The sequence below is a fragment of the Triplophysa rosa genome, linkage group LG3, assembly GCF_024868665.1.
Source record: "Triplophysa rosa linkage group LG3, Trosa_1v2, whole genome shotgun sequence".
In the NCBI taxonomy this organism is placed as follows: Eukaryota; Metazoa; Chordata; class Actinopteri; order Cypriniformes; family Nemacheilidae; genus Triplophysa; species Triplophysa rosa.
Window position 1 is genome coordinate 3,346,098 of NC_079892.1, and position 23,205 is coordinate 3,369,302.

At 38.6% G+C, this 23,205-nt stretch overlaps 2 protein-coding genes across 2 annotated transcripts; one reads left to right on the forward strand and one right to left on the reverse strand.

Annotated features, from left to right (window-relative positions):
- Window positions 1-267: 267 nt before the first annotated feature.
- Window positions 268-3,689, reverse strand: snupn (snurportin 1). The gene is given in 9 exon segments (XM_057329335.1): window positions 268-1,291; window positions 1,385-1,465; window positions 1,748-1,825; window positions 1,925-2,022; window positions 2,126-2,222; window positions 2,322-2,426; window positions 2,649-2,829; window positions 3,014-3,178; window positions 3,475-3,689. Coding segments are annotated over 9 exon segments (1,308 nt in total). The 5' UTR covers window positions 3,675-3,689; the 3' UTR covers window positions 268-988.
- A 445-nt stretch (window positions 3,690-4,134) lies between these two features.
- On the forward strand, window positions 4,135-19,418 carry snx33 (sorting nexin 33). The gene is made up of 2 exons (XM_057329987.1): window positions 4,135-6,513; window positions 16,111-19,418. Exons 1-2 carry the CDS (start codon window positions 5,103-5,105, stop codon window positions 16,362-16,364), a joined length of 1,665 nt encoding a protein of 554 aa, XP_057185970.1. The 5' UTR covers window positions 4,135-5,102; the 3' UTR covers window positions 16,365-19,418.
- Window positions 19,419-23,205: the final 3,787 nt, after the last annotated feature.

Here is a 23,205-nt window from a genome sequence, read left to right on the forward strand (position 1 = left end):
TTGGATAAGACAAATAAGACATACTGTATACACTTAGTGCTGTACAATGATGCAAATTGATAAAACACTATACAATGGATTAAACCGTATTTATTTATGCTGTATAGTGAAATGGCACCTTTAAAAACAAAATCAGCAGCAACTGAAACAGAATCCATGAGTGAAATTATAAATTAAATTTAAAAGTAATGTTTTATATTCATACAAATGCTATATTTGTTTAACTGAGCATTTGTTACATAGACCAAAATCTATAGCTTTGCTTGTAATTCATCCCATATTTCTAACCTAATATGAACTATACCTCAAATCATAGTTTGGTGTATTTTTAGATGAATTCGACTTTAAATGTGCAAGTCTGGAAGACAATAAAAAAAGGGAAAAAATGTTAACACCTTAGAAAGTGCTAAGCAACCACTCATATTTTCATAAAAATCTAGTGTATTATTTTTGAAAACAACACTGCAAGTTACTTTTGGACATTTAAAAATACACAAAAAACCCGGACAGTAAAACTTTATTGAAATGCCAACACATATTTAAAAAACAATTCACTGGTTTGATCACCAGGTAATAGTTGACCTTCTACAGAATAGGTCCATTTAAAAAGATACATTTAAAATCCAACGAAGACGTTGTGTTGAGGTTCATAATTGAACAGAGAATATCCTACTGTTAATAGCTGTACATTCACTAAAATATTTTGCAAAAAAGCAATTCAGTTTTAGTTTTATGAATATAGTGACACAAATAGCCCCTTACGAGGCACTCATAACCAAATTGTAATTGAATAATACAGCAATTAAAAACCTGACTCGTTCACATTTCTGTCTTTTTGAAATAAGACTATTCTGGTTTGTGACCTTCATGTCTGAATTCAGGCTAAATCAAATCAGCCCAAACAGAATCCAGATCTAGAACTCTACATCTTTTCTGTGGCAGAAAAGAGCTCTACAAATACTAATTTTGTGTAGTCTTTTTATAGACCTCAGACCTCCATGTTCTCCTTCTGAGAGGTGTGTGAAGTCTCCAGCAGTGTCTCTGGTGTGGAGAGGTGTTCCAGTTCGTATCTGCCGTTCTGATCCGCTGGACGAACTTCTGTAGATGTTTTCTTGTGTTCCAGGATCTGCTGAAGTTGGTGGCTGGCATAGTCAGGCTTGTTGGTAAGAGGGCACTGTGGCACCTCTATGCCCAAGATATCTGCCACCATGTAGGGTCTGAGCCAGCCCACCAGCGGTGTGCTACCAGGGGTGTAGTGGGTCTCCTTGTGGTAGAAAAGAAGGCCGTCCACCTAAAAAAGAAGAACAGGTGTTGTTCAAAGTTAAAACATTTGTTTACACACATAAAACCTATTTAGAAAATGACACATGAAAGATGTTCTTACAGTGAAGCTGTATTCATGTGCAAGAGCTTTCTGGATAGACTCTGTTGAACAGGGGATGTTGCTCAGACTGACAAATCGGAACTGAAGAGAGAGAACAGACTTTGAATCAATGCAACCGTATAGATTTGATAAATTTATATCCAAAAAAACATACGTAATGTACATATGTAAACATACTGTAACTTTTAGAACCGAAAACCATCCAACACTCACCAAGCCAAAATGTCTGGAACAATGTACATTTTATTTTATAATTCTGAAATCTAAAATGACTAATAAACTTTGATGTTTTTGAATAAAACAATGAAAAATCTATGAAACCATTCCATGTGCTTCATTGACAGCTGTTCTTTTCTGACTTACAGGATTAATTTTAGAAATTTCAGAAAGACCTTCAGCCTCCTCCACTTTAGACTGCAGCCAGTAAAATCTGAACTCTGTCTGTATAAAATAAACCAATTTAACAGTGAACATGCAAAATAACTGTGATTTTAATCAAAAATTATGTTTAAGTAAATGAAAAGAGGGAGAATCACTCACCGGGCAGTCATAGACCGGATGTCCCCTCCAACACATGACGTCCAGTATGTAATAGGTTCTGTCCACGTCGCTGTAGATGCAGTCTAGAATGGTGTAATCTACGTCAAGACACATTTATCAGTTTTGTTTCCCAGGATGGCTCAGAGCTGTGCTCTAGCACACTCTAGTGTGATAACTCTGTAGGACAGGTGAGACACAGACCTTTTCCCAGTGCAGAGTTGCGCTTACTGCCACCAGGAAGATGAGAGGGGAATCGATTCACACAGTAGCCACTCTTAGTGTAGGATGACGTTGACCCCTACGTACCAAAAAACACAAACAGGATAAACTGTATCATAGAAAAACAAGCGTTGAGCTCATAAATGACAAGAAAGTAAAAAAAGTGATTGGTACAAACCTTGGAGGCAACGACAAGGGATCGTTTACCAATTGGACAAACTACCATCAGCCAATCAGAGCTCAGATCAGCAGGGACATCCACCAGCCACTCTGACAACATCAGCTGCACAATACAATCATAATATTTCTATCATAAGGCTCACAATTACTAGTCTATAAATGCTGATAAATAGTCAGCGCTTCTTGCTTTTAAAGATACTTTTTTTGTACACTTTTTGAAGCATTTTAGGGTGCGTGCACCAAAAGCATCAACCTCTTATGAATGGCAAGCATCTTAATCTGGTAAATGGGTTTAAGGTTAAATAGCAATGTATTTTATAAGCACCTGGTTGGCTTAATGTCTTGGTAGCTTTTTCCTCTGCTCAATCTCCATCCCTTCCTCATCTGCGCTTTTGTCAAGCTGCTGTTGACTCTTCTTCTCTTTATCATCCTCATCTTCACTATCTGCTCCGGTCCAGTCTCCATCAGCCAGTCGACGAGCATGATTCACATAGTTCAGCCTCTTCCTGCAGAGAAGATGCATTCAAGTCAGTGACTGCTAGGTTTTCACTGATTCTATATATTCACTCATACTATTCATTTTTCAGATTAGCAGTGAGCATCAGGGCTCCACACCTCCGTTGTCTGATTCAGGGATCTGAGTGATCATATGAAAAGACATCGAAGCATTTCAGGTTTGGAATAACTCACTCTTTCTGCAGCTCCAAGAATCTTCTGCGGCGTTCGCTTTGCTCTAGGACACTGTATTTGCTCTTGTATTGGGCCAGGCGTGGGTGAGGTGCAGATGTGCTGTTTGGTTCTCTGGACACGGAGAAGCTGGAGGAGAGAACCCTGGTCAGACCCTCCATGATGGACCTGTGACGACACACTGAATAATTAACAAACACAAGCGACCAAGAGCTTAATAAAAGAGTTGTTTCAAGAGCATCATCATAACAGATCATTTGTATAACGTGCGTATCAAAACATCACGATCACGTAGTTACACACCGATTGTAGACAAAAAGAACAACAAAAAACGTGATCACACTCCCATCAGAGCACGTCTAAAGTCTTTTATTCGTGATGGTTATCGTGATAGAAAAGACAAAAAAGTTGCATAAACCCGATGGGACAAAAGTGAACAAACAGAACAGCGAAACGCAACATACCTTCCGCACAAACGTTTGAAACGCGTTAGCGCGCTGACGTCATCGCGAATCTCAGCGGCCGACCAAATGTCTTCACGGAGTTTTCTCCTGTAAGGCGACCAAAATTCATCACAGAGTTTCTCAATCTTGACAAAATACCAGACGTAGGAAAGTTTTACTTCGCTAAAAGATTTTTTTACTTCGCTTAATGTATACGTCATTTGACGTTAAGGACGCGATTTAAAAGCATTATAAGTGCACGTGAAAGAAGCTGTCCTATGAAAGTATAAGCTGTTAGAAAGACAACGAACGACTCGGAAGTGATCAGCAACTGAAAGTATAAATAATATATATATTTTAAATCTAATGTATCATGTGTGTATTTGTAATTTAAAGACCCTTATGTTTATTGGTGTTATTCAGGCATACATGATCCAGAGTGCTGTTGAAGGGAAGGACTGAGTTGTCACGTGAAACCTGTTACTTTTCATATTGCATTTTAGAACGGACCAATCACAATAACTTGTGATCACTGGGCGAGATTTAAAAAAATAATTTTATACGGCGTGTGGCGGGTTTCTTGTAATACTAGATAACAGTCGTTGGAAATACGGGATTTGAAATAGTAAACATTTTTAAAACTCCAATAAGAGGAAAAAACATCGTGGCATATGAATTTGACTGAATGAAGGATTCGTTTTTACTCGTAATAATTTAACTTAGCTTAGTTATTATATTTAATTGGTTGTTTTGTCTTGATTTGACTACAACTGTACTGGACATTGAGGGTTTTAGTGTTGACAACAGAAAAACAATGGTATAACTCAGATTCTGCAGTTGTTTTCTGGACCGCTGTGCGGCGCCAGAAACGCGCTTTCAAACCCCGCATTCAACTGCGCGAATCTCATTGTTCGATCGTCACGTCATGGAAAGAGTTACTGCGTTTCTGCTCAAAGTAAAGAAATACTTCACGAAAAACTCTTATCGGGCCTGTTGAGTCTCATCTCGAAGGGAATAGCATGATCACACAGCTATACGAGCCGGATCTGTGGATTATAAAGACGCTTCAGATGTAGTTTTTATTCTTTTGTGTGCGGAACGCGAAGGATGCGTTCATTCCTCATCTCCGTCTGGGACGGACGACGAGCTGTTGGGATAATGTTTTCATCTGGAATTTAGTTCAGCCGAAGCAGCTGTGTGTGTTTGTGTATCTTTCACTTTTGAAAGGAGTTTTGCGCCATGCAAGATCCATAAAAGTGTTCCATAAGGATAATAAAAGAGCGAAGTGCGTGTGTTTTGCCGGCGTGCGCTGGACTGTGTTTATGGATTTATGGGTTTATGTTTTTGCGGCTGAAGAAGAGTTTGCGGTATAATGGAACGGCATAAATTTTGCGAAAATGGAGAATAACAATCTAACAGCGAGTTGCAACATGTTACACTTGAGTTACAAATGTAGCTGATGAGATTATAAACGTGTTTCTTATTTCCTCAAAGCTTACTTTTGGTAAAGTACCTTAATCTCTGACTATGAACACATTGACTGTATTCACTGCTGTATTAAGATAAAACTGTTGACCAATGAGGCTTGTAACAACCCTTTCGTTTACTTTTTGAGTTTTGCCCAATTTTTGTGTAACAAAGTTTTAAGGATGTCTCTGCGAGCCAAAGCCCTCTACACTTTCCAAAGTGAGAACAAGGAAGAGATCAGCATACAGGAGAACGAGGAGCTTGTGATTATCGACGAGAACTCGGTGGACGGCTGGCTTCAAGGAGAAAACAGCAAAGGAGAGCGAGGACTCTTCCCCGCCTCGTATGTGCACATCATCCGGAGCCGCTCCGGGTCCAACTTAACCGATCAGTCCTTCAGCTCACCCGGAAGTTCACCCGGTAAAGATCTCTCGTACATCAGCACGCAGTCCACGACGCTCCCCAGCGACGACGATGACGATTGGGACGACTGGGATGACAGCTCCACGGTGGTCAACGATGAAGATCCCCGGAGGGGCGTGGGTGCCAACGGTCATTCCCACCAAAGCCAGTATTCCAACCCCAACGTCCACTACCGGGCAAAGCCGTACATGGAGCGTCAAGACAGCATGTCCAGCAACAGGAAGGGCAGCATGGTGGGCAGGAACCTGAACCGATTCTCCAGCTTCGTGCGGTCGGGGGTGGAGGCCTTCATACTCGGTGACGTGCCCATGATGGCTAAGATTGCCGAGTCTTACAGTATAGAGATGGGACCCCGGGGACCCCAATGGAAGGAGAGCCCACAGCCCTTCTCCTGCTCCATCGAAGACCCCACCAAACAGACGAAGTTTAAGGGCATTAAGACTTACATCTCGTACCGCGTGACCCCCAGTGACACCGGCAGGCCAGTATACCGCCGCTACAAGCACTTCGACTGGCTGTACAACAGACTACTGCACAAGTTCACCGTCATCTCCGTCCCCCACCTCCCTGAGAAACAGGCCACGGGTCGGTTCGAGGAGGATTTCATCGAGAAGAGGAAGAGGAGGCTCATCTTATGGATGAACCACATGACCAGCCACCCCGTTCTGTCCCAGTATGAGGGCTTCGAGCACTTCCTCATGTGCGCAGATGATAAACAATGGAAGCTCGGGAAGAGAAGAGCCGAGAAAGACGAGATGGTCGGCGCTCATTTCATGCTCACCTTTCAGATTCCCAACGAACATCAGGACCTTCAGGATGTCGAGGAGCGCATCGACTCCTTCAAGTCGTTCGCCAAAAAGATGGACGACAGCGTGCTGCAGCTCACGAACGTCGCTTCCGAACTGGTTCGGAAACATCTCGGAGGTTTCCGGAAGGAGTTCCAGAGGCTTGGGAATGCCTTTCAGTCCATCAGCCAGTCGTTTCAGCTGGACCCGCCGTACAGCTCGGACGCCCTGAGCAACGCCATCTCGCACACCGGACGCACCTACGAGAACATTGGGGAGATGTTCGCGGAGCAGCCCAAGGATGATCTATTTCACATGCTGGATAAACTGTCGCTGTACCAGGGCCTGCTGTCTAACTTTCCCGATATCATCCACCTGCAAAAAGGTAAGCTCAAACGAAATATTCAATTCAACACAATGTAATTGCAATTCACAACTTTTTATTTGACTGAAATATAGGGCACACAGCAGGTGACCCGGTGACATCACATCTGTGGGCATCCCATCACGCGTTTTCAATGAGAGTTTAGGGTTAGTGGGCCTTAGAAATGGGACTGGAGTGAGTTTTAGTTAAGCGGTCACAGCTGATATCTGGTAACTCCCAAAGCTGGCGTGCGGAGACATTCTACAGTGAAGAAGTAATGCGTTGGAATAAAATTGCATTTACAGGTCGTTGAGAAAAAGAAATGAATGGCCTTAGTCTGAATTACAGGAAGAGACATTAAAGTTCAGTCGGTTCTGAGCTCTGACACACTTCTGCTTTCATTATCATGTTTTTGTGGAATGTCAGAGTGATGTTAAGAATCTCTCGCTGCCGAGAGATCAGACCTAACATATGCTGACATCCTGACACGCTGTTACACGCCAGCGCTGACAATACCAGACAAGTGTCGGACAAGCCTCAATTGATGTTCTCTAATCTTCTAATCTCCAGTTTAATGCGTTCATGTTCAGGATTCATTTTAGACGGACGCAAATTGTGCCTACATATTAAAGGGACAGTTCACCTAAGAATGAACATTCCGTCATCATTTACTCACATTCTTGTCTTGTGCAGAACACAGAAAAAGATGTCGGTGACCAAAAACCGACGGTACACATTGACTTCTATTGTATGGACACAAAACCAATGCAAGTCAATGGGTGCCGTCGATTTTCGGTTACCGACATTTTTCAAAATATCTTCTTTTGTGTTCTGCAAAAGAAAGAATGTCATACAGGTTTGAAATGGTCACCATACTTGACAAATAATTGAATTATATTATATTATATATATAAATGACAAAAGGTTAAGCAAACGATGAGAGAATTTCGTTTCTTGGGTGAACTGTCACTTTAAACATGGATACGTTCAAAGATTTCAAATCCAGTGTAGTATCTAGCATACATGAGAACTCCTTAAATACTCAAAATCCCAGAATGCACCTCATGAAGTTGCGTGAGAACGACTAGAATGTGCAGAGCTGTAGGCTAGACACAAAATTGTTAATTCAAAGAAACTAAAATATAATTGTTCAGAGGTGCTTAGTCTCGGATGTTTCTCCTAAAATTGCTAAGGAGAAATAAAAACAAATGAGTGTTATTGTTGAAACACATGAAGAGTGGAGGTGTAAAATGAATGTAGATTGTCGAGGTCAAATCATCTGGATTCGGGTAAATTTGATCAGAAATGTTTGAGTTCATATTGAGATCTTCAATAATATTGACTTTTGATTGCAGACTCAGTTTGAGCCATTGTTGACATCTCTTCTGAAACTCTAATGACAGAGACATTTGTGAGATTTTTGGTTCTTTTCATAGGAGAAATATCTGAGCAAAACCTAAGCACTTAAGCAAAAGTTATTGGCTTTCCCATTTTATCTCATTAATGTCTAGGAGAAATAATTGACATATTAAAGTGCATTCTCATACTTGTGTTTTCATAGCAATGATGATTTGCGGTGAATGATTTCAGCCATTTTGCTAACTTCCACCACTGACCTCTGTCAATCCTTTCTATTATGCCGTGTCTTAATAACCCGCCCTCCAATGGCATGTCACCAATCCTGTAAAGGTAGTTGACAGGCAGCAGATGTTGTCTGATAAGAAAGCCAAATGTTCCTGTTTATTGAGCTAAGAGTTGTCATACAGGTGTTATATGTAAGTTATACAGTATCTGTCAGGTTGTGGACAATTTCAGTGTGATATTACAGTAAAAATCACCTACAGATTTAAAGTGATAGTTATCTGTTATTCTGTCATCAGTAAGATATTTTGAAGAATGTCGATAACCAAATAACACTGACCCCCCCATTGACTTCTATTTTAAGTAGACAAATCCACTGAGACATTTCTCAAAATATCTTCTTTTGTGGAAGTAACATTCAGGTTTTGAACGGCATGAGGGGAAGTGAAAGATGACAGAATTCTTATTTTCGGGTGAACTATCCCTGCACGACTTTATATTTGAGAAACTGATCTTGTCATTACAGTGTTGAGTTTCAATGTTGTATTGTGAGTCTTGTATACATACACACAAACTGTGATATTCCTTACATACTGTGTATGTATTTGTATTTAAATTAGGGCTGTTAAACGATTAATTGCGATTAATCGCATCCAAAATAAAAGTTTGTATTTGCATAATATTTGTCTGTGTATTGTGCATATTAATTTTGTAATTATAAACATATACACGTACACAAAAATACACATACATAAATACATTTAGGAAATATTTACATGCATTCATTTAAATTATAAATATGTTCAATTATATATAAACGTATATTGAGTTTTATATTTTTCTAAAATATCTACATGTACTGTATGTCTGTGTTACAAAATACCAAATTAACATGCACAGTACACAGACATATTATGTAAACCAAAATTTCTATTCTTGATGTGATTAATCGCGATTAATCGTTCAACTGCGTAATTTAAATGCATCACAGATGTATGTTATTTCTGCTCGAGTGGGCCATGAGGCGTGATCGGTCACTACATTTGAGCATCACATGACAGACAGGGTGGAAAGCTAATACTGCACTTATAGGTTAAACGGTCGTGGGTTTAATCCCAAAATAGGAGTGACCAGGTGAAAGTATCATCATTATCCGTCACCTTTGTGCTCTTTGTGCGTTAATCTTGTATTTTTCTTTAAAACGACCTGGAGGTAATCAAATAACCACCTTGAGCAAACATTTGCTTTCGTGTCTCCTGATGTGTGTGTGGACCGTACTGCGATATCATTAATCCAGTTTCACGTACACACCCCGTAACGGTCGTGACGTGATTACAGTTTGTGATCCTACACAATGGACTTTGGTATACAATGGAGAAAAGTTGCTAATAGTGACTGATGTACGCACAAAACATCAACTGTTAGATTTGATTTTAATGCTAATGTTATACACAGTCGCCCCGATAGATTCTGATCTGAGACTCCATCAAGCATGAAATCCCATCATCTGTTTCTCTCGTGAGCTGCAGGAAAAGATCAAAGAGAAGCAATGAAAAGAGGAAAACAGATATAATAACAGCTCTCTCTCTGAGCGCGCTCCTTACGGCGCTTGCGTGTCCGAGCCAGCGAGCTGTAATGAGATCCGCTGTGGGACGGCAGGACACTTAACCTGACGTCCTGAAGTCATGCTTATATTGAGCCCACTCTTAGATTTAAAGAGTGCAAAAATATTTGGTTTTTCCAGACGCAGTAGGGAATGTGTTTGGACGTGGATGGGTCAGTTTTTGTGTCTGGACCTTTTGTTATTCAAAAATACAAATACAGATACTGTTTATGATGAACATGTCGTCAGATTTGATTCATTTTGGGGTTTTTTGGCTTAATGGAAAACATGTCTAGGTGTTGAAACTATTGCAAGAATGTGAAGAGTTCAGATGCAAAAGCCTCTATAGTGCCGTCTGACATGTTTCTAATTTTAGAAGACATTTTTAAAAGGCTTTTTCATCTGAACTCTTCACTTTTTTTATTTATTTTATTTTACATTTTATTTCATTTAGATTTACTTTAAATATTGGATCTTTTAAACTTGATATGTAAAAGGTCAGTGTAGGTCAGCTCCTCGAAAACATACACAATAATTGTATTTTAAACAAAATTTTGTTTGTGGCCTTTTTTACTTGGTTTAAAATGTGCGAGAAATATTATATGACTTCCTTACTAGTTACACCGCTTGACAATTTTAGAATGAACTTTTTCATCATAATTTCATCCCCATGTGTCATTGACCCCAACGCATCACATGTTGGTCTGTTGTATATCTCGGCTAATGAGAAGAAACCGTTTAAAGCAGCAGGCGTTCCAGGCCCTGGGCTCTGCGTGCAGCAGTAGTCATGCACTCTTCTGAAGGGTGTTGGTTTGCTTCTATTGCCAGGTCTTTGAGTAATAACACTACGGTGCAGTTGTTCGCTGATTTTCAGAATGACTGTTGTTGCTTTTCGGAATAACATGTCGGAGCAGGACCTCCGATTTTTTTTGTGTCTGGTCTACGCACACACGTGAGATAGGGTGTACTTCACACACATATCTTAAAGTTACAGGTGCGTCATTGCGTTGTTCTTAACCGCATTTCTTTCTTTCATTAAAACACTGTAGGTGCATTTTTTGCATATAATTCAAGTCAATGGGGACTGGGGCTACCAAGCATGTAAATTAAAAAAATTATAAATATTCTTTATGAGTGTTTTCTGGAGTTCTATTGTTATTTTGGAGCTTGACAGCTCCAGTCTCCATTCACTAGGGAAACAGATTTTTTTTACACATTTTCTTTTTATTGTACATAGACTTTGACTGGGAACAACAAGAAAGATGGACAACCAGTTACAAGGCCCACCAAATAAATGACTTCTAAAGCAAGTGCTAGATGTGTTCACTTCTTTTTCCTGAGCTGTTTTTGCCATTACTTTCAACCAACTAGTGATTTTTAGTGTATGGAGTCAGTTCCCCTCCAGGGTAACTCCAGATGTAGTTCGTACATTAACTGTGACAACCAGAAGTGACAAACTACTTTTATCTTTAAGTAAACTTATTTGAAAGGTTTCTGTAAAGTATACAAAATTAAAATGTATCTTGCTTTAAAAAACTGGAACACGCTAATTGTTTTGCTTGTGCTATATTGTTGGGCCCACCGTTTGTAGTTTGCAACGGTTTGTTTCTTTTCTGCTCCCGGATTCATTGAACTTGGATTGTTTTTCCAATTTGAAATTCCTTGGATTGTATTTCCAGTTTGAAATTCTTGTTTCTACGGCTGACACATTAAACTTCAGTTGTTCCTTGTGCTGTTGACATTCATTTTAATTGAAAGACTTGATAAACGTCGGATGAACTCTCCGCTAACATTTGACTTTTCTAAGTAATGCTTGAATGCTTTTTAGAATTAAACCTCTGTTTGGAGAATAGAGTCTTTAAACTGGTGCTGTAAGATTAGAGAACAGAGAGAGAGAGAGAGAGAGAGAGAGAGAGAGAGCGAGAGGTCAGTACTCGGCTGTGTCTGTCACTGGCTGCTTGTTTAACTCCATCATTTCTCATTCATTTAAGGGAAATATCATGGCATCAGGACATTCTTTGCTCTTTTGAATAAAAATCTATTGATATATTCAGATTTTTTTGTAAATAACATGTTATTTATTATTACATTTATTTAACCCTTTAAAGCCGGATGCGTCGTCGCCGACGCATTTTACCAAGCGGTATTCATTTAACTGTAACTCTTCAACCATTTATGCTATCAAAAAAAATCGAATTGCTCCTAAAAGTAGACAAATTGAGCTTAAACATGTATGTATTACGGTAGGGATGCACCGAATGTTACTTCAGACGGAAGCGGGCTGTCTGACAGTAGCCCCGCCGCTCGCGACATCCTTTGACATCATACAGTCGTCGCGTACACACAGTTCCCTGTACTAAACAACTTGTCAAAGTATGTTCTGTGCACCTTCTGAGAGAACAGTCAGCTTTTGTGGGCGGAGTTTGGAGGAGAGACGTGAACTGAAATGGTTGTCAGTCAGCATCAGTCAGCATTGCTTGCATTGGATGTTTATTTTCCTCAAATCATTTTGCTATGTAACCTATAATAATCCAACAGTTTTAGTTTATTCGTGTTTTTAGCTTATAGGCCTAATGTGGAATGACAGTTTTTAATGAAGTGTTTTGTTGTAGGGGTACAGAGTAACTTACATTACATTCTTTTAGCAGTCAGTTATAGGCCTAATTAATATAGGCTATTCACAGGCTCAATTTTTTGTTAGTATTTTCTTTGTTTTGCTCAATTTTATATTAAGTTGTATTGTATTTTATTGAAAAGCAAGACAAATTATAAAAAGCACATTTTGACTATTCAGTTTGTGCAATAGTGAAAAAAATAGCGTAATAAATAGAAGAAATGCAAAAAAACATGTTCGGTGTTCGGTATTATTCGACCTTCGGCCAAGTGTTTCACATCATGTTCAGCTTCGGCCAAGAATTTTCGTTTCGGTGCATCACTATATTATGGTAATCACTTGCGTCTCATAAGCCATTTGCTGCAGTTTTCGTGGAGAGCGGTAGAGGGCAGATATGAACAGGGATTGACGGAGTGTGACAGATTAGAGAGTTTTTGAGCAAGTAAAATAAAATAAAAATAGGCAAACGAAACATGGCGAAGAGGAAATATACAGCATCAGAGGTGATTGAGATGCTTTTTGATCATGAAACTGATGGTGTGCGAGACTCTTCTGACCCATATTCAGAATATGCTGTGGGTGTCGATCCAGACGTGGAGCTGTAAGTAAATGTTGTCTCATGAGAAATGTCCGTAAAATAGGCTTAGACTTACCCAGATAGCACAATCCATCTGGTTTACGTCTATTTGATGTCTGCATTTACATCTGCAAGACATCTTAAATACATAGTTTGCTCATCTGCAATACGTCTCGGAGACGTCTGAACGTCTGTAATACGTCTGCTAAAGATCTGGAGATCTGCTGCTTAAAAACATCTGCTAAACATCTTAGAAAGAGCTGTTGTACATCCATTCTAAATCATAAACATCTTACAGACATCTTCTAGACGTATTGCAGATGAGCAAACGATGTATTGTAGATGTCTTGCAGATGTAAATGCAGACGTCATATAGACGTAAACCAGATGGATTGTGCTATCTGGGTAGTCTTTCAAAATACCAGTTTCACATATCTGGTGTTGTGTGCGTATGCCTTCATGCTTGGATTTGTATGGGTGCGTGTGTGCTCTTATATGCGTGTATGTGCGCACAAGTAACGTTATGCGTGGACATACACAGTGCATGTGTATATCTGAGTGTGTTTGTGTGCCTGCATGTGTGTGTGTGTGTGTGTGTGTGCATGTGCATGTGCATGTACATGTACATGCATGCATATTTTGAAGCATGTGTATTTGTGTGTGTGTGTTTGTATTTATTCATTTGAGTGAACAGAGTGAAAAGTGCAAAAAAACGCCTGGAGAACTGTTGTCAAAAAAGGCTCCTGAATGAAAACTATGTACATGAGTGACACTAAAAACACTTGAGAATGTCTGAATAAAAATCAGTAAAAATGTATTTACGTTTTTTTATTTTTGTCTACTTAAATTCTATTTACAAACTCACAACATACAGTAATAGTGAAAACTCTCATTTTATTGAAAGACCGTTGTTTTCCGAAAAAAACGATACCTTGCACATGATGATAGGACATTGTGTTAGAATTTGACAGTCAAAAGAACAAAGTATGAAAACAACATATTTTCCCTTCAGGCTCTAAAGGGTTAAAGTGTTATCAAATTAAAGTGTCTTAGTAATGACATCACAGTGATGTCATTGACAATCAGAAGTCATAAAAGTACAGTAGTAAACAATTCACAGTCTTTTTTAATTGTAAGTTCAGAAACAAGGTGGTGCTTTTGAACGCTCGGTAGAGAAATGCAAACACACAGTTTTGCATACAGACGTCATTTGACTGGATGACACAACTGTGTGTTTATGAGTTTGTTAATGCATCTTAAATGTCATAATATAAATAAAGTGTGATGTTATCAGGATCAGATATCTGATCTCATGCTGTTTTTGTGACCGGGTGTGTTAGGTGATCATTTATGTGATGATTCAGTCGTTCCCGTCTTAAATCTCGATTTACAGTAGCAGCTTTCATACCTGAGATTCTGGGCTTTGTCCTGTTGTAACAGGAATGTGATGAAAACCGTTCTCATAGACGCTTAAAAACTGGTCAAACTGGAAATGTGAGACAAATCGGATACAAAAGGCCCTTTAATCTGAAATCTGACAAAGACCAGAGATATATTGAGCTTTACAGTAAATCTAAGTCAACCCTTTTGGTTGTCCAGCATGTACTGCATGTTAAAGCATGTTTACTTTTAAGTGTAACCTCAAAAGGAAACTAGATTATGAACATTTTATTGTTTAGTTAAAAGTCTTTATATGACTGCAGGTTGTAAAAAGGGTTGACAATTAAGAGGGCGTGATGATGTCAGATGTGAAGAACAAAATAGGTTAAGCAATTATAATTACATTTTTACATAGAATTTTTTTATATGCATATATAAATAAATATTTGAAGAGTTTGGTTCCAAAATGAGATCTCTGTTTTTAAATTTTTCAAAAATCATATTTTTTTATTATGTTATCATGTTTCTGTTGGGTTTTATTGTGTTAGATGTATTTCTTAAGTTATTATGGCTTAATCAAAACAAACCAACTTTCAGTTTGAAACTTTCAAAAATCAGTTTGATCGATATTAATTGGAATGCACAACAAAAAACCTGATTTTTGAAGTTATCTTGTTTTGGAACCAAACTCTTCATTTGAAGATTGTGTATTAAAAATGTATTGCTTGTGATTAAAGTCCGCGTGAAATAAAAAATTACAATGCCTATTTTTTCATGAAATATTGCAGCGTTTATAGTAAATCGTTTATCAATGTGCGTCATTCTCTTGCGTCAATCGTGCGTCAAATCGTGTGCCCTCATAATTTTCAGTTAAAATATGAATGTTAATGACTATCCGTCTTTAGGCTGGAATACACTACAAGACTTTGAAAATCAGAACAGATTTAAAGAAAACTAGACTTCATACACTTGATAAAATCTGCAGACTGGCGCAGACTTTCTGCAACAACTCCAGACTGAACATTTACATTTAGTTATTTAGCAGACGCTTTTATCCAAAGCGACTTACAAATGTGGGAAAGAATGGAAGCAATTGGAACAACATAAGGACAACAAAAAGCATAAGTGCAATAAAAGAAAACTGGTCTCATATAGCCCACCACAGTGTACAGTTTTTTTTTTTGAAAGAGTAGAAAAGAGAAAGAAGTCAGAACTGATCGGTCAGGTGTTGACGGAAGATATGTGTTCTTAAAGATGGCTACAGAATCTGCTGATCTTGTAGCAGCGGGCAGATCATTCCATAAATGTGGAACCGATCCCGAGAAGGTACGTGAGAGAGATCATCTGGGCTAAAATCTGAGCAAAAGTCTTTTAGTGTATTCCAGCCATGAGATGACGTATGTTAGACAGCTTGGGCGGAGCATCCGTTAACTCCTCCCCTTCTACTGTCAGTCTGCTGCCAGTTCCATTTCAAAATGAAACTGCTGTTTTTGTACATCATATCAAATCACAGAGAAAGAAGAAAGCCACGCCCACTATTTTTCCTCATTCAGAATTTCATTTCACTTGGAAATGCAGAAGTAAAAACAATTGCAACTTCCGGTTCACGGGGACTTTAATCAATTACAAAACAAATGTTTGTGTTTATATAATATAAATGTGTGTGGCGTGTATATTTATATGTACATGCACACACAAACGTGTATATATAACAAATATTTACATAAATATATATACAATTATATTTCAATATAACTTACATTATAAATATAAATATCTATATCTCATACTCATAATGAAAGCAATGTCAGTTTTGATTTTTCTGTTGACCCCTCTCTCTCTCTCTCTCTCTCTCTCTTTTAGGTGCTTTTGCAAAGGTGAAGGAATCCCAGCGAATGAGCGACGAAGGCAAGATGGACCAAGCGGAGGCCGACGGCATCCGTAAACGCTGCAGGACCGTAGGTTTCGCCCTGCAGGCGGAAATGAATCACTTCCATGAGCGCAGGGATGTGGATTTTAAAGAGATGATGCAGGCGTACCTCCGCCAACAAATCGCCTTCTATCAGCGCGTGGGTCAGCAGTTAGAGAGAACCCTACACATGTACGATAACCTCTAGAGCCTTTGGTTATGGAGAAATGACACTCATGTGGACGGATATGAACAAGTTTTTTTACTCTCAAAGTTGGACGTTTTGTTTTGCAAAAGATACTGGACATTTCTGCTTCTGCACTTAAAAATGTCACTTTTAACCCCAGAAACCAACCATATAGTTGCCTTCGATACGCCATACGTTAAGAATGTATCTTTGAGTTTACAATGAAATTTATTTAATTTGCTCATAGAATATTGTTACAATGTTTCACTAATATCGAGTCAGGTGTGCGAGTGACGTTACCTGTGTGTTGGCAGGTACGGATGCTAATCGGACTCCAAAAATGCTTCTGTCATATTGAAACAAAAAACAGTGACAATAACACTGCGGTTTGCTAATCGACTACGCTAGTTTGTTGTAAAACTAGCGTATCTTGCGGTTTGTTTACACGAATATTTTCCAGAATGTCTTTTAAAAGCAAATTACTACAAAATTATATATCCAACCTAGAAACATAGCATAGTAACACTGTCGTAAAAAATCAAGAATTAATGAAATCTCATTGGTTTAAATGGCCGATCCACATATCCTGATAGCACACATACTGTACATCTGGGAGACGTCTATTTGATGTCTGCAGTTACATCTGCAAGACTTATTTTTTTCTTTGCTCATCTGCAATACGTCTCTGAGATGTCATATAAACATCTAGAAGATTTCTGAACGATGTTTATGATTTAGAATGCATGTAAAACTGCATTTTTCTAAGACGTCTATCAGATGTTTTTTACACAGCAGATGTTTTCCAGATCTTTAGGACACATCTTACCGACTTACCTGTGCTATCTGGGTTGGGTAGCTGTATATTAAACACAAACTATTGTCTGTGATTGTGTCACTTTGCACAGGATTTCACAATGATGATAGAGAAACTACTTGACACTCCAAAGTGTGCGTTTGCGCAAAGTTTTTGTAAATTTTGTTTAGCTGAGAAGTTTGAAGATCTTTCATATGGAAGTCACTGTTTGCTAAATTAGTTAAACATTCCAAATCACTAGAAATAAATTCAGAAGAGAAATTAATTCTGGTCCAGATGTCAGGAGAAAATGATGTGTGATGCAGCATCCATCGTGTAGTTTTTTTTTTGTCGAAAATGATGAGTTGATGTTATTGTAAAAGAACATGTGCATTGTAGTTCACACCCTTCTACTTGTCTAGTGTTACTAAAGCTGTTGTAAGCGATTTTAGCCATTGTGCTAACTCCGGCAATGACACAACCTGTCAATGACACACCCCCTTTCTAAAACACCCCCAATGCCAAACCCGAATATCTGCGAAATGACTGACAGGCATGGAGCGTTTCTGATTGGCTATGTTTTATAAATGCTTAATGACACTTGTTTTGTCGTTTTGAGGAGAACTGTCCCAGAGACTTGAGATTTCTCAGGACCCCTAAGTAACAGGGATATTTTAGAAATGACATTCCAAAATTCACCTTTTACACAATGTTTTTGTGGAATCTCTCACACAGAGGTTCTGAATTTCATACACTTCAGTATTAGCGTTAGCATTTTAGAATTAGCAAAGCTTGGTTCAGGGTGTTTCTAAAACCAAAAGGAGCTAAACTCCTCCTTTTGGAGCCCTCAGGAAAGCTTGAGAGGACGTAAACACGGAACTCTATATTATGTTTTTGTTTTAATTTCCTCACAAGTGATCTTTATTTTTAGCCGTTAGCTTTAAGGGGCGCGTGGGTTTGTGTAAATGTAAGACTGTGATCTCCATGGATGTGGTGAAGTTACAGTGCTTTGGTTTTGCTGTCAGACTCGTCTCAAGTTTCAAACTGTAAACTTGAATATTTACTTTTTTGCACATTTTGTAGTCATTTTTAAGGACCAACATGCAACCTTTAGTTGTGTTTGAAGTCTCAGAGATTTACGTGAGGAGTTTTGAGCTCCGCAACTTAAACAGAATGATGTCCCTCTCCTATTGTGAATGATTTCTCTGTGCACATTTTTCCAAATAAAAAAGGTTTGTCTTCATATCCTTTCAAAACCAATCAAAATGTAATAAGTTGCTACGCCTCTGAAATGACTTTTCTTTTGGCTGACATCGCCAAGCCCTCTTATTTTTCAACCTCTCCCACCCAACCACTGCCAAATACTGTAGACAGATCAAATCAATTCCCCCGTACATTTTTTACTTAACCAATAATGCGTTTTTACACCAATATATCACAGTACAGTAGTGCAGTATGTTATAGACCCATTGAAGAATATTTTTAAATGCATGAGAACTGACCAATCTTGTGGTTTCCAGATGTTTGTGCGCTCGCAGGTTTCAGATCAGTTAGAGAAACACTGACCCGTCCCTCATGGGCTTTCTCTTCTGGTAAATCCACAAAAACAAAAACCTCTGCTCTCAATTCTCTGGAAAACCTTGGAGCACAAACAGACAGTGTTGTGGTTGCGTGTGTCCACTTGGCGACTTCACACGCATTCCAAGATACAGCTGAGCTCAGACTTGCATACCAAAGCCGGACACTTTTCCATGACTGGACTAATCCAAATACTCCATGTTTTCCTAATGTTTTATCAGGGTATATATCTGAAGATGGATTGCACGCTTTCAGAGAGAAATAATACACGTTTAAATGGAGATGAAATGTCGGGCAGATGAAAGAAGATGGACTTTTCTGTCAGTTTGTGGAGACGTGTTCTGTAGCTTTAATAAATGGGTTCTGGAAGGACGGCAGACCCCACACGGATGATTTTGGACGGGGACGTTCGGGGCCAGAACCGGCACATTACTCGCTGTACGGAGAACATTAGGATTTATGTAATGTGTAGACTTTTCCACTTTTCTGGTGTTAAATAGGGGATCTGAATAAAGAGATCTCAAAACTTGTTTCGGTGGATTTTGTGTTGTCTTGTGTTGATTCGAGTTATACAAACATGTTTTTTAAAAAGAAGTCCGTTCAAGGGATAATAATTCATGCATTGTCTTTAACCCCTCTTTCTGATTGAATGCTTTAATGTTATAATCATAAGGTTTAAGTTTCATTTCAAGTTTATTAAAAGATTTGAAGGATTTATGAATGACAGATGAATTTCTTTGATCACTTCACATTATGAAGCACACAAGCATCTGCAGTGCGTCTCTGAGCAAACAGATCCATAAATATCACCTTCAAAGTCTCTCTCTCTTCAGGAAGAACTGTAATGTAGGCCAAAGGTCTTTGGACTTCTTAGGAAGAGTTTTGAAGGAAAATTATTTCCAGTCAGGAGAGAAGTCACAGTACAAACACAAAGCAGCTGTTACTGTGATGTCATCATTATACCAAATGGTCAAATACCATGACATTCTAACATCTCTTCAGAGTCCAGATGGTCACGTCCACTTGGCATCAAGAATTGTCCGTTCTGACAGTTCTTTGCTGCTGGTTGTTTTATGAAGAGTTTCCTTTTTGCCATATCAGCATTTGCGACTTTAACTTGCATGCATGTTAAGGGGCTGTGGTATTAGTTTACAACGTTAAATCAAAGCAAACACATTTTTTATGTCATTCAGTTACGCAACCAATAGGAATCCACCCAGAGAAAAATTTGATGCAGTTCTCAGTTGTGTTTCATTTATCATCTTCGTCTCAGATGTTTCTCCTAATATTTCTTAAGAGAAATAAAACCAGAAACAAATGAGACAGTTGTTCAAATTCATGAAGAGTGTGGAGGTGTAAATGAATGTAGATTGTAGAGGTCAAATAATCTGAATTTGGGTAAAGATCTTCAATAAAATTGACTTTTGATTGCAAATCTGAGTTTAGTTTGAGACATTGTTGACATCTCTTGTGAAACTCTAATAGAGACATTTGTGAGATTTGTGAGTCTTTTTCTCAGCTGAAATATCTGCCTTGTTGATAAAACCAGCATATTCTGGGTTGGGTACTGTATGTTTTGATGCTGGTTTGTGCTGGTTTAAACTGGTCACATGCTGGTTTAAGCTGGGCTGCGTTCAGCCCCGACAAAACTTTGCAAAACACCCTGTTGTGATGACGCAAGAGTTGAACTATGGCAGCTGAGAAGGCCATTCTTTGAGTTCTTTTTGAAGAATTTTCAGAGCCTGATGAAATCGGTGTAAATGCGTGTTTACTACTGCAAAATACGTGTCTTCTAATATCTTCGATTGTTGCGTATACCGAGCTGCAGCGGACACATTTGTAAACAACTTTACTTCCCATTGTGCGAGCTGTCTCTTTAACACCGCGTGGGTTATACACATGTTGCTGCTGATTGGGCTGATATTCTTGACACACCCACCAAACAAGAGAAAATGTATCTCAAACCCTGTTGCACACCGTTGCAAACCGTTTCCAGGAAACGTGTCGTTCAACCCGGACACCGTGCAAAACGTTGCGCACCGGTTTGAGATTGAACATGCCCCTGGTCATGTGCTGGTCCTTAGCTGGTCATGTGCTGGTTTAAGATGGTCCTGAGCTGGTTTAAGCACATGACCCTTAAACCGGCACATGACCAGCTAAGACAAGCAAATGACCAGCTTAAACCAGCACAAACCAGCATCAAAACATACCCAACCCAGCATATGCTTTTTTCAACAGGCTGAGAAACAGATGAGACTTAAGCAAAGGTTTCCATTCTCTATCCATTTAATCTCATAGGAGAAATAACCGAGTCATTAAAGAAATCTAATCTGTGATTTTTCTTTCTTATCTGTTACTGTATTCAAGAAACTTTGAGATGCATTATGCAACACTACAAACTGAAATGCTCCAGAAAATGTGAGCATTTCTGTATAATTTCTAATGACTCTGCTGTATTGTAAAGAGGGAGATGGTTGGTTAATAAACTCAGCAGATGTAGACACTGGAGGCTGGCCAGATCAAAGAGAGAGAGAGAGAGAGAGAGAGAGAGAGAGAGAGTATGAGGAAATGTTTGGACCACACCCCCTTATCATGAGACCCTTCCCCTGTCTCCGCCCTGGTCTTCAAGCCAAACAAAGTTCCCAGAAGACAACAGTTACTTCCTCAGAACATTGAGGCTACATTCTTCAAATGCTTTCTGATCTCCTTAAACAACAACCCCAAATGGCCCATTTTCATTAGCTCTTAAAGGGACAGGTCACCCAAAAATACAAACGCTGTCATTATTTATTCACCCTCGTGTTGTTCAAAACCTGTGTATGACTCTTTCTTCTGTGACACAAAAGACGATATGTTGAGAAATGTTTTAGTGGTTTTGTGTTCATACAATGGAAGTCATTGTTGTTTGGTTATCAACATTCTTCAAAATATCTTCTTTTGTGTTCTGCAGAAGAAAGAATGTCATACAGGTTTTGAATGAAAGTCTATGCGTGTTTTTAACGATTCATCTTTGCTTGCTGTGTTGGAAGACCGTCTAAGTGACTTACCAGAGCTCATTTCTTAAAGGCACAGTACGGTCTGCTACCGTGGATCATTTCCTCATCTCCTGGGCATCAGACTCACCCTTCAGACGACGCTGTGGAAACGCAGAGACAATGACGACAGGTCTCCGATCACATACCCAGACGAGACTCTAACTGGGGCACAACACTGTTTCCTGCTGCAAGAGATCTGCAGCCCTCAGCTTTTACTTTAACAACTCAATCCCTTTAAAACTGTGCACGCAACACCATCATAACCACATTTTGCCATGACAGTCATGTTTCAAGCAATTAAAAATAAGATTGTGAGATTTTTAATGGGTACTGACGTGACCTCACATGGAAACATGGATGTTGTAATCGCAGATTGAAAGCAGGAAGGGCTAATATTAGGGTTGGAAATGTTAACACAGACGCAGGATGTAAAAAAAACAGAAGTTTGCGGCTGATTTCATCCAGACGGGATCATAAAGTTTAGAAGGGGCTCTTTTGAATGATGCACAAAGAGCAAATCCTTGTTTTTTAGTGGTGTTTCTATAAGGCAAGCATCAATATTACATTTTCATACTTGACGTTAGAGACTTGCATAAGAATAATGTAAACAACTATGAAACTGAAGGAAATTCTACATTTACATTTATTCATTTAGCAGAGGCTTCATCCAAAGCCCCGTTCTTAAGGCCTCAGAACTATTATACTGTATATTAAGAGACTGAGGAATTTTGTTGGCAGACGATACAACAGCAAATAAATCTCACAGACATATATTGAAGGTAAGATTCAAGCCATACACCAGAGAGATCCTGTTCTTTATCTTTTTTCTTTTGGCCTTTGACATCTGCCCGTATTTATTTTCTGCTGAACGATGCAGCAAAGCAAGAAACACTTCTGCATTTCTATGCAAATGTTTCCAGTTTCTGAATTCTCAAACTTGAACATGTGCAGACCTGCGTCAATATGACACTTGCAACCAGTCACAAATGAACTTCTATAATTTTCTATAATTAAGTATATATTTAACACATTTTAAATGTATTTCTAATGTACTAATAATAATACGTTTTATTTATAAAGCACCTTTGTATCCATTTCTATTAATGTTAATGTTTTGATTTTAAAATCATGTAACATTTTATTTTGTTCAAAAATAAAAAATAGCATATATTATTTTATATTTAATATGTCTATAAAATGTAAAAACTAAAAATATAGCCAGAAACCCTCCTTGTTATTTGTTTAAAATATCTCATTGAAATCGGAGCGCAACCTGATTGGGTAAACTGAACCGAGCTAGCTAGACGGCGAGTAAAATTTCAGAATAAAAGTCTTCTTTGCCATCTTCTGCAAAACATCATAATAAATTTCAAAACAAAACCGAATTTTACAAATAATATAAAACAGTGATCTGTTATGCACACTGAAAAGCTCCAGCACCAGGTTTGTGAGGCGT

Excerpts from the sequence above, each read along its gene's own strand:
- snx33 (XM_057329987.1), top strand. The coding sequence starts at position 5,103 with ATGTCTCTGCGAGCCAAAGCCCTCTACACTTTCCAAAGTGAGAACAAG. Across the intron at positions 6,514-16,110 it reads TATCATCCACCTGCAAAAAG|GTGCTTTTGCAAAGGTGAAG; the intron begins GTAAGCTCAAAC and ends TCTCTCTTTTAG.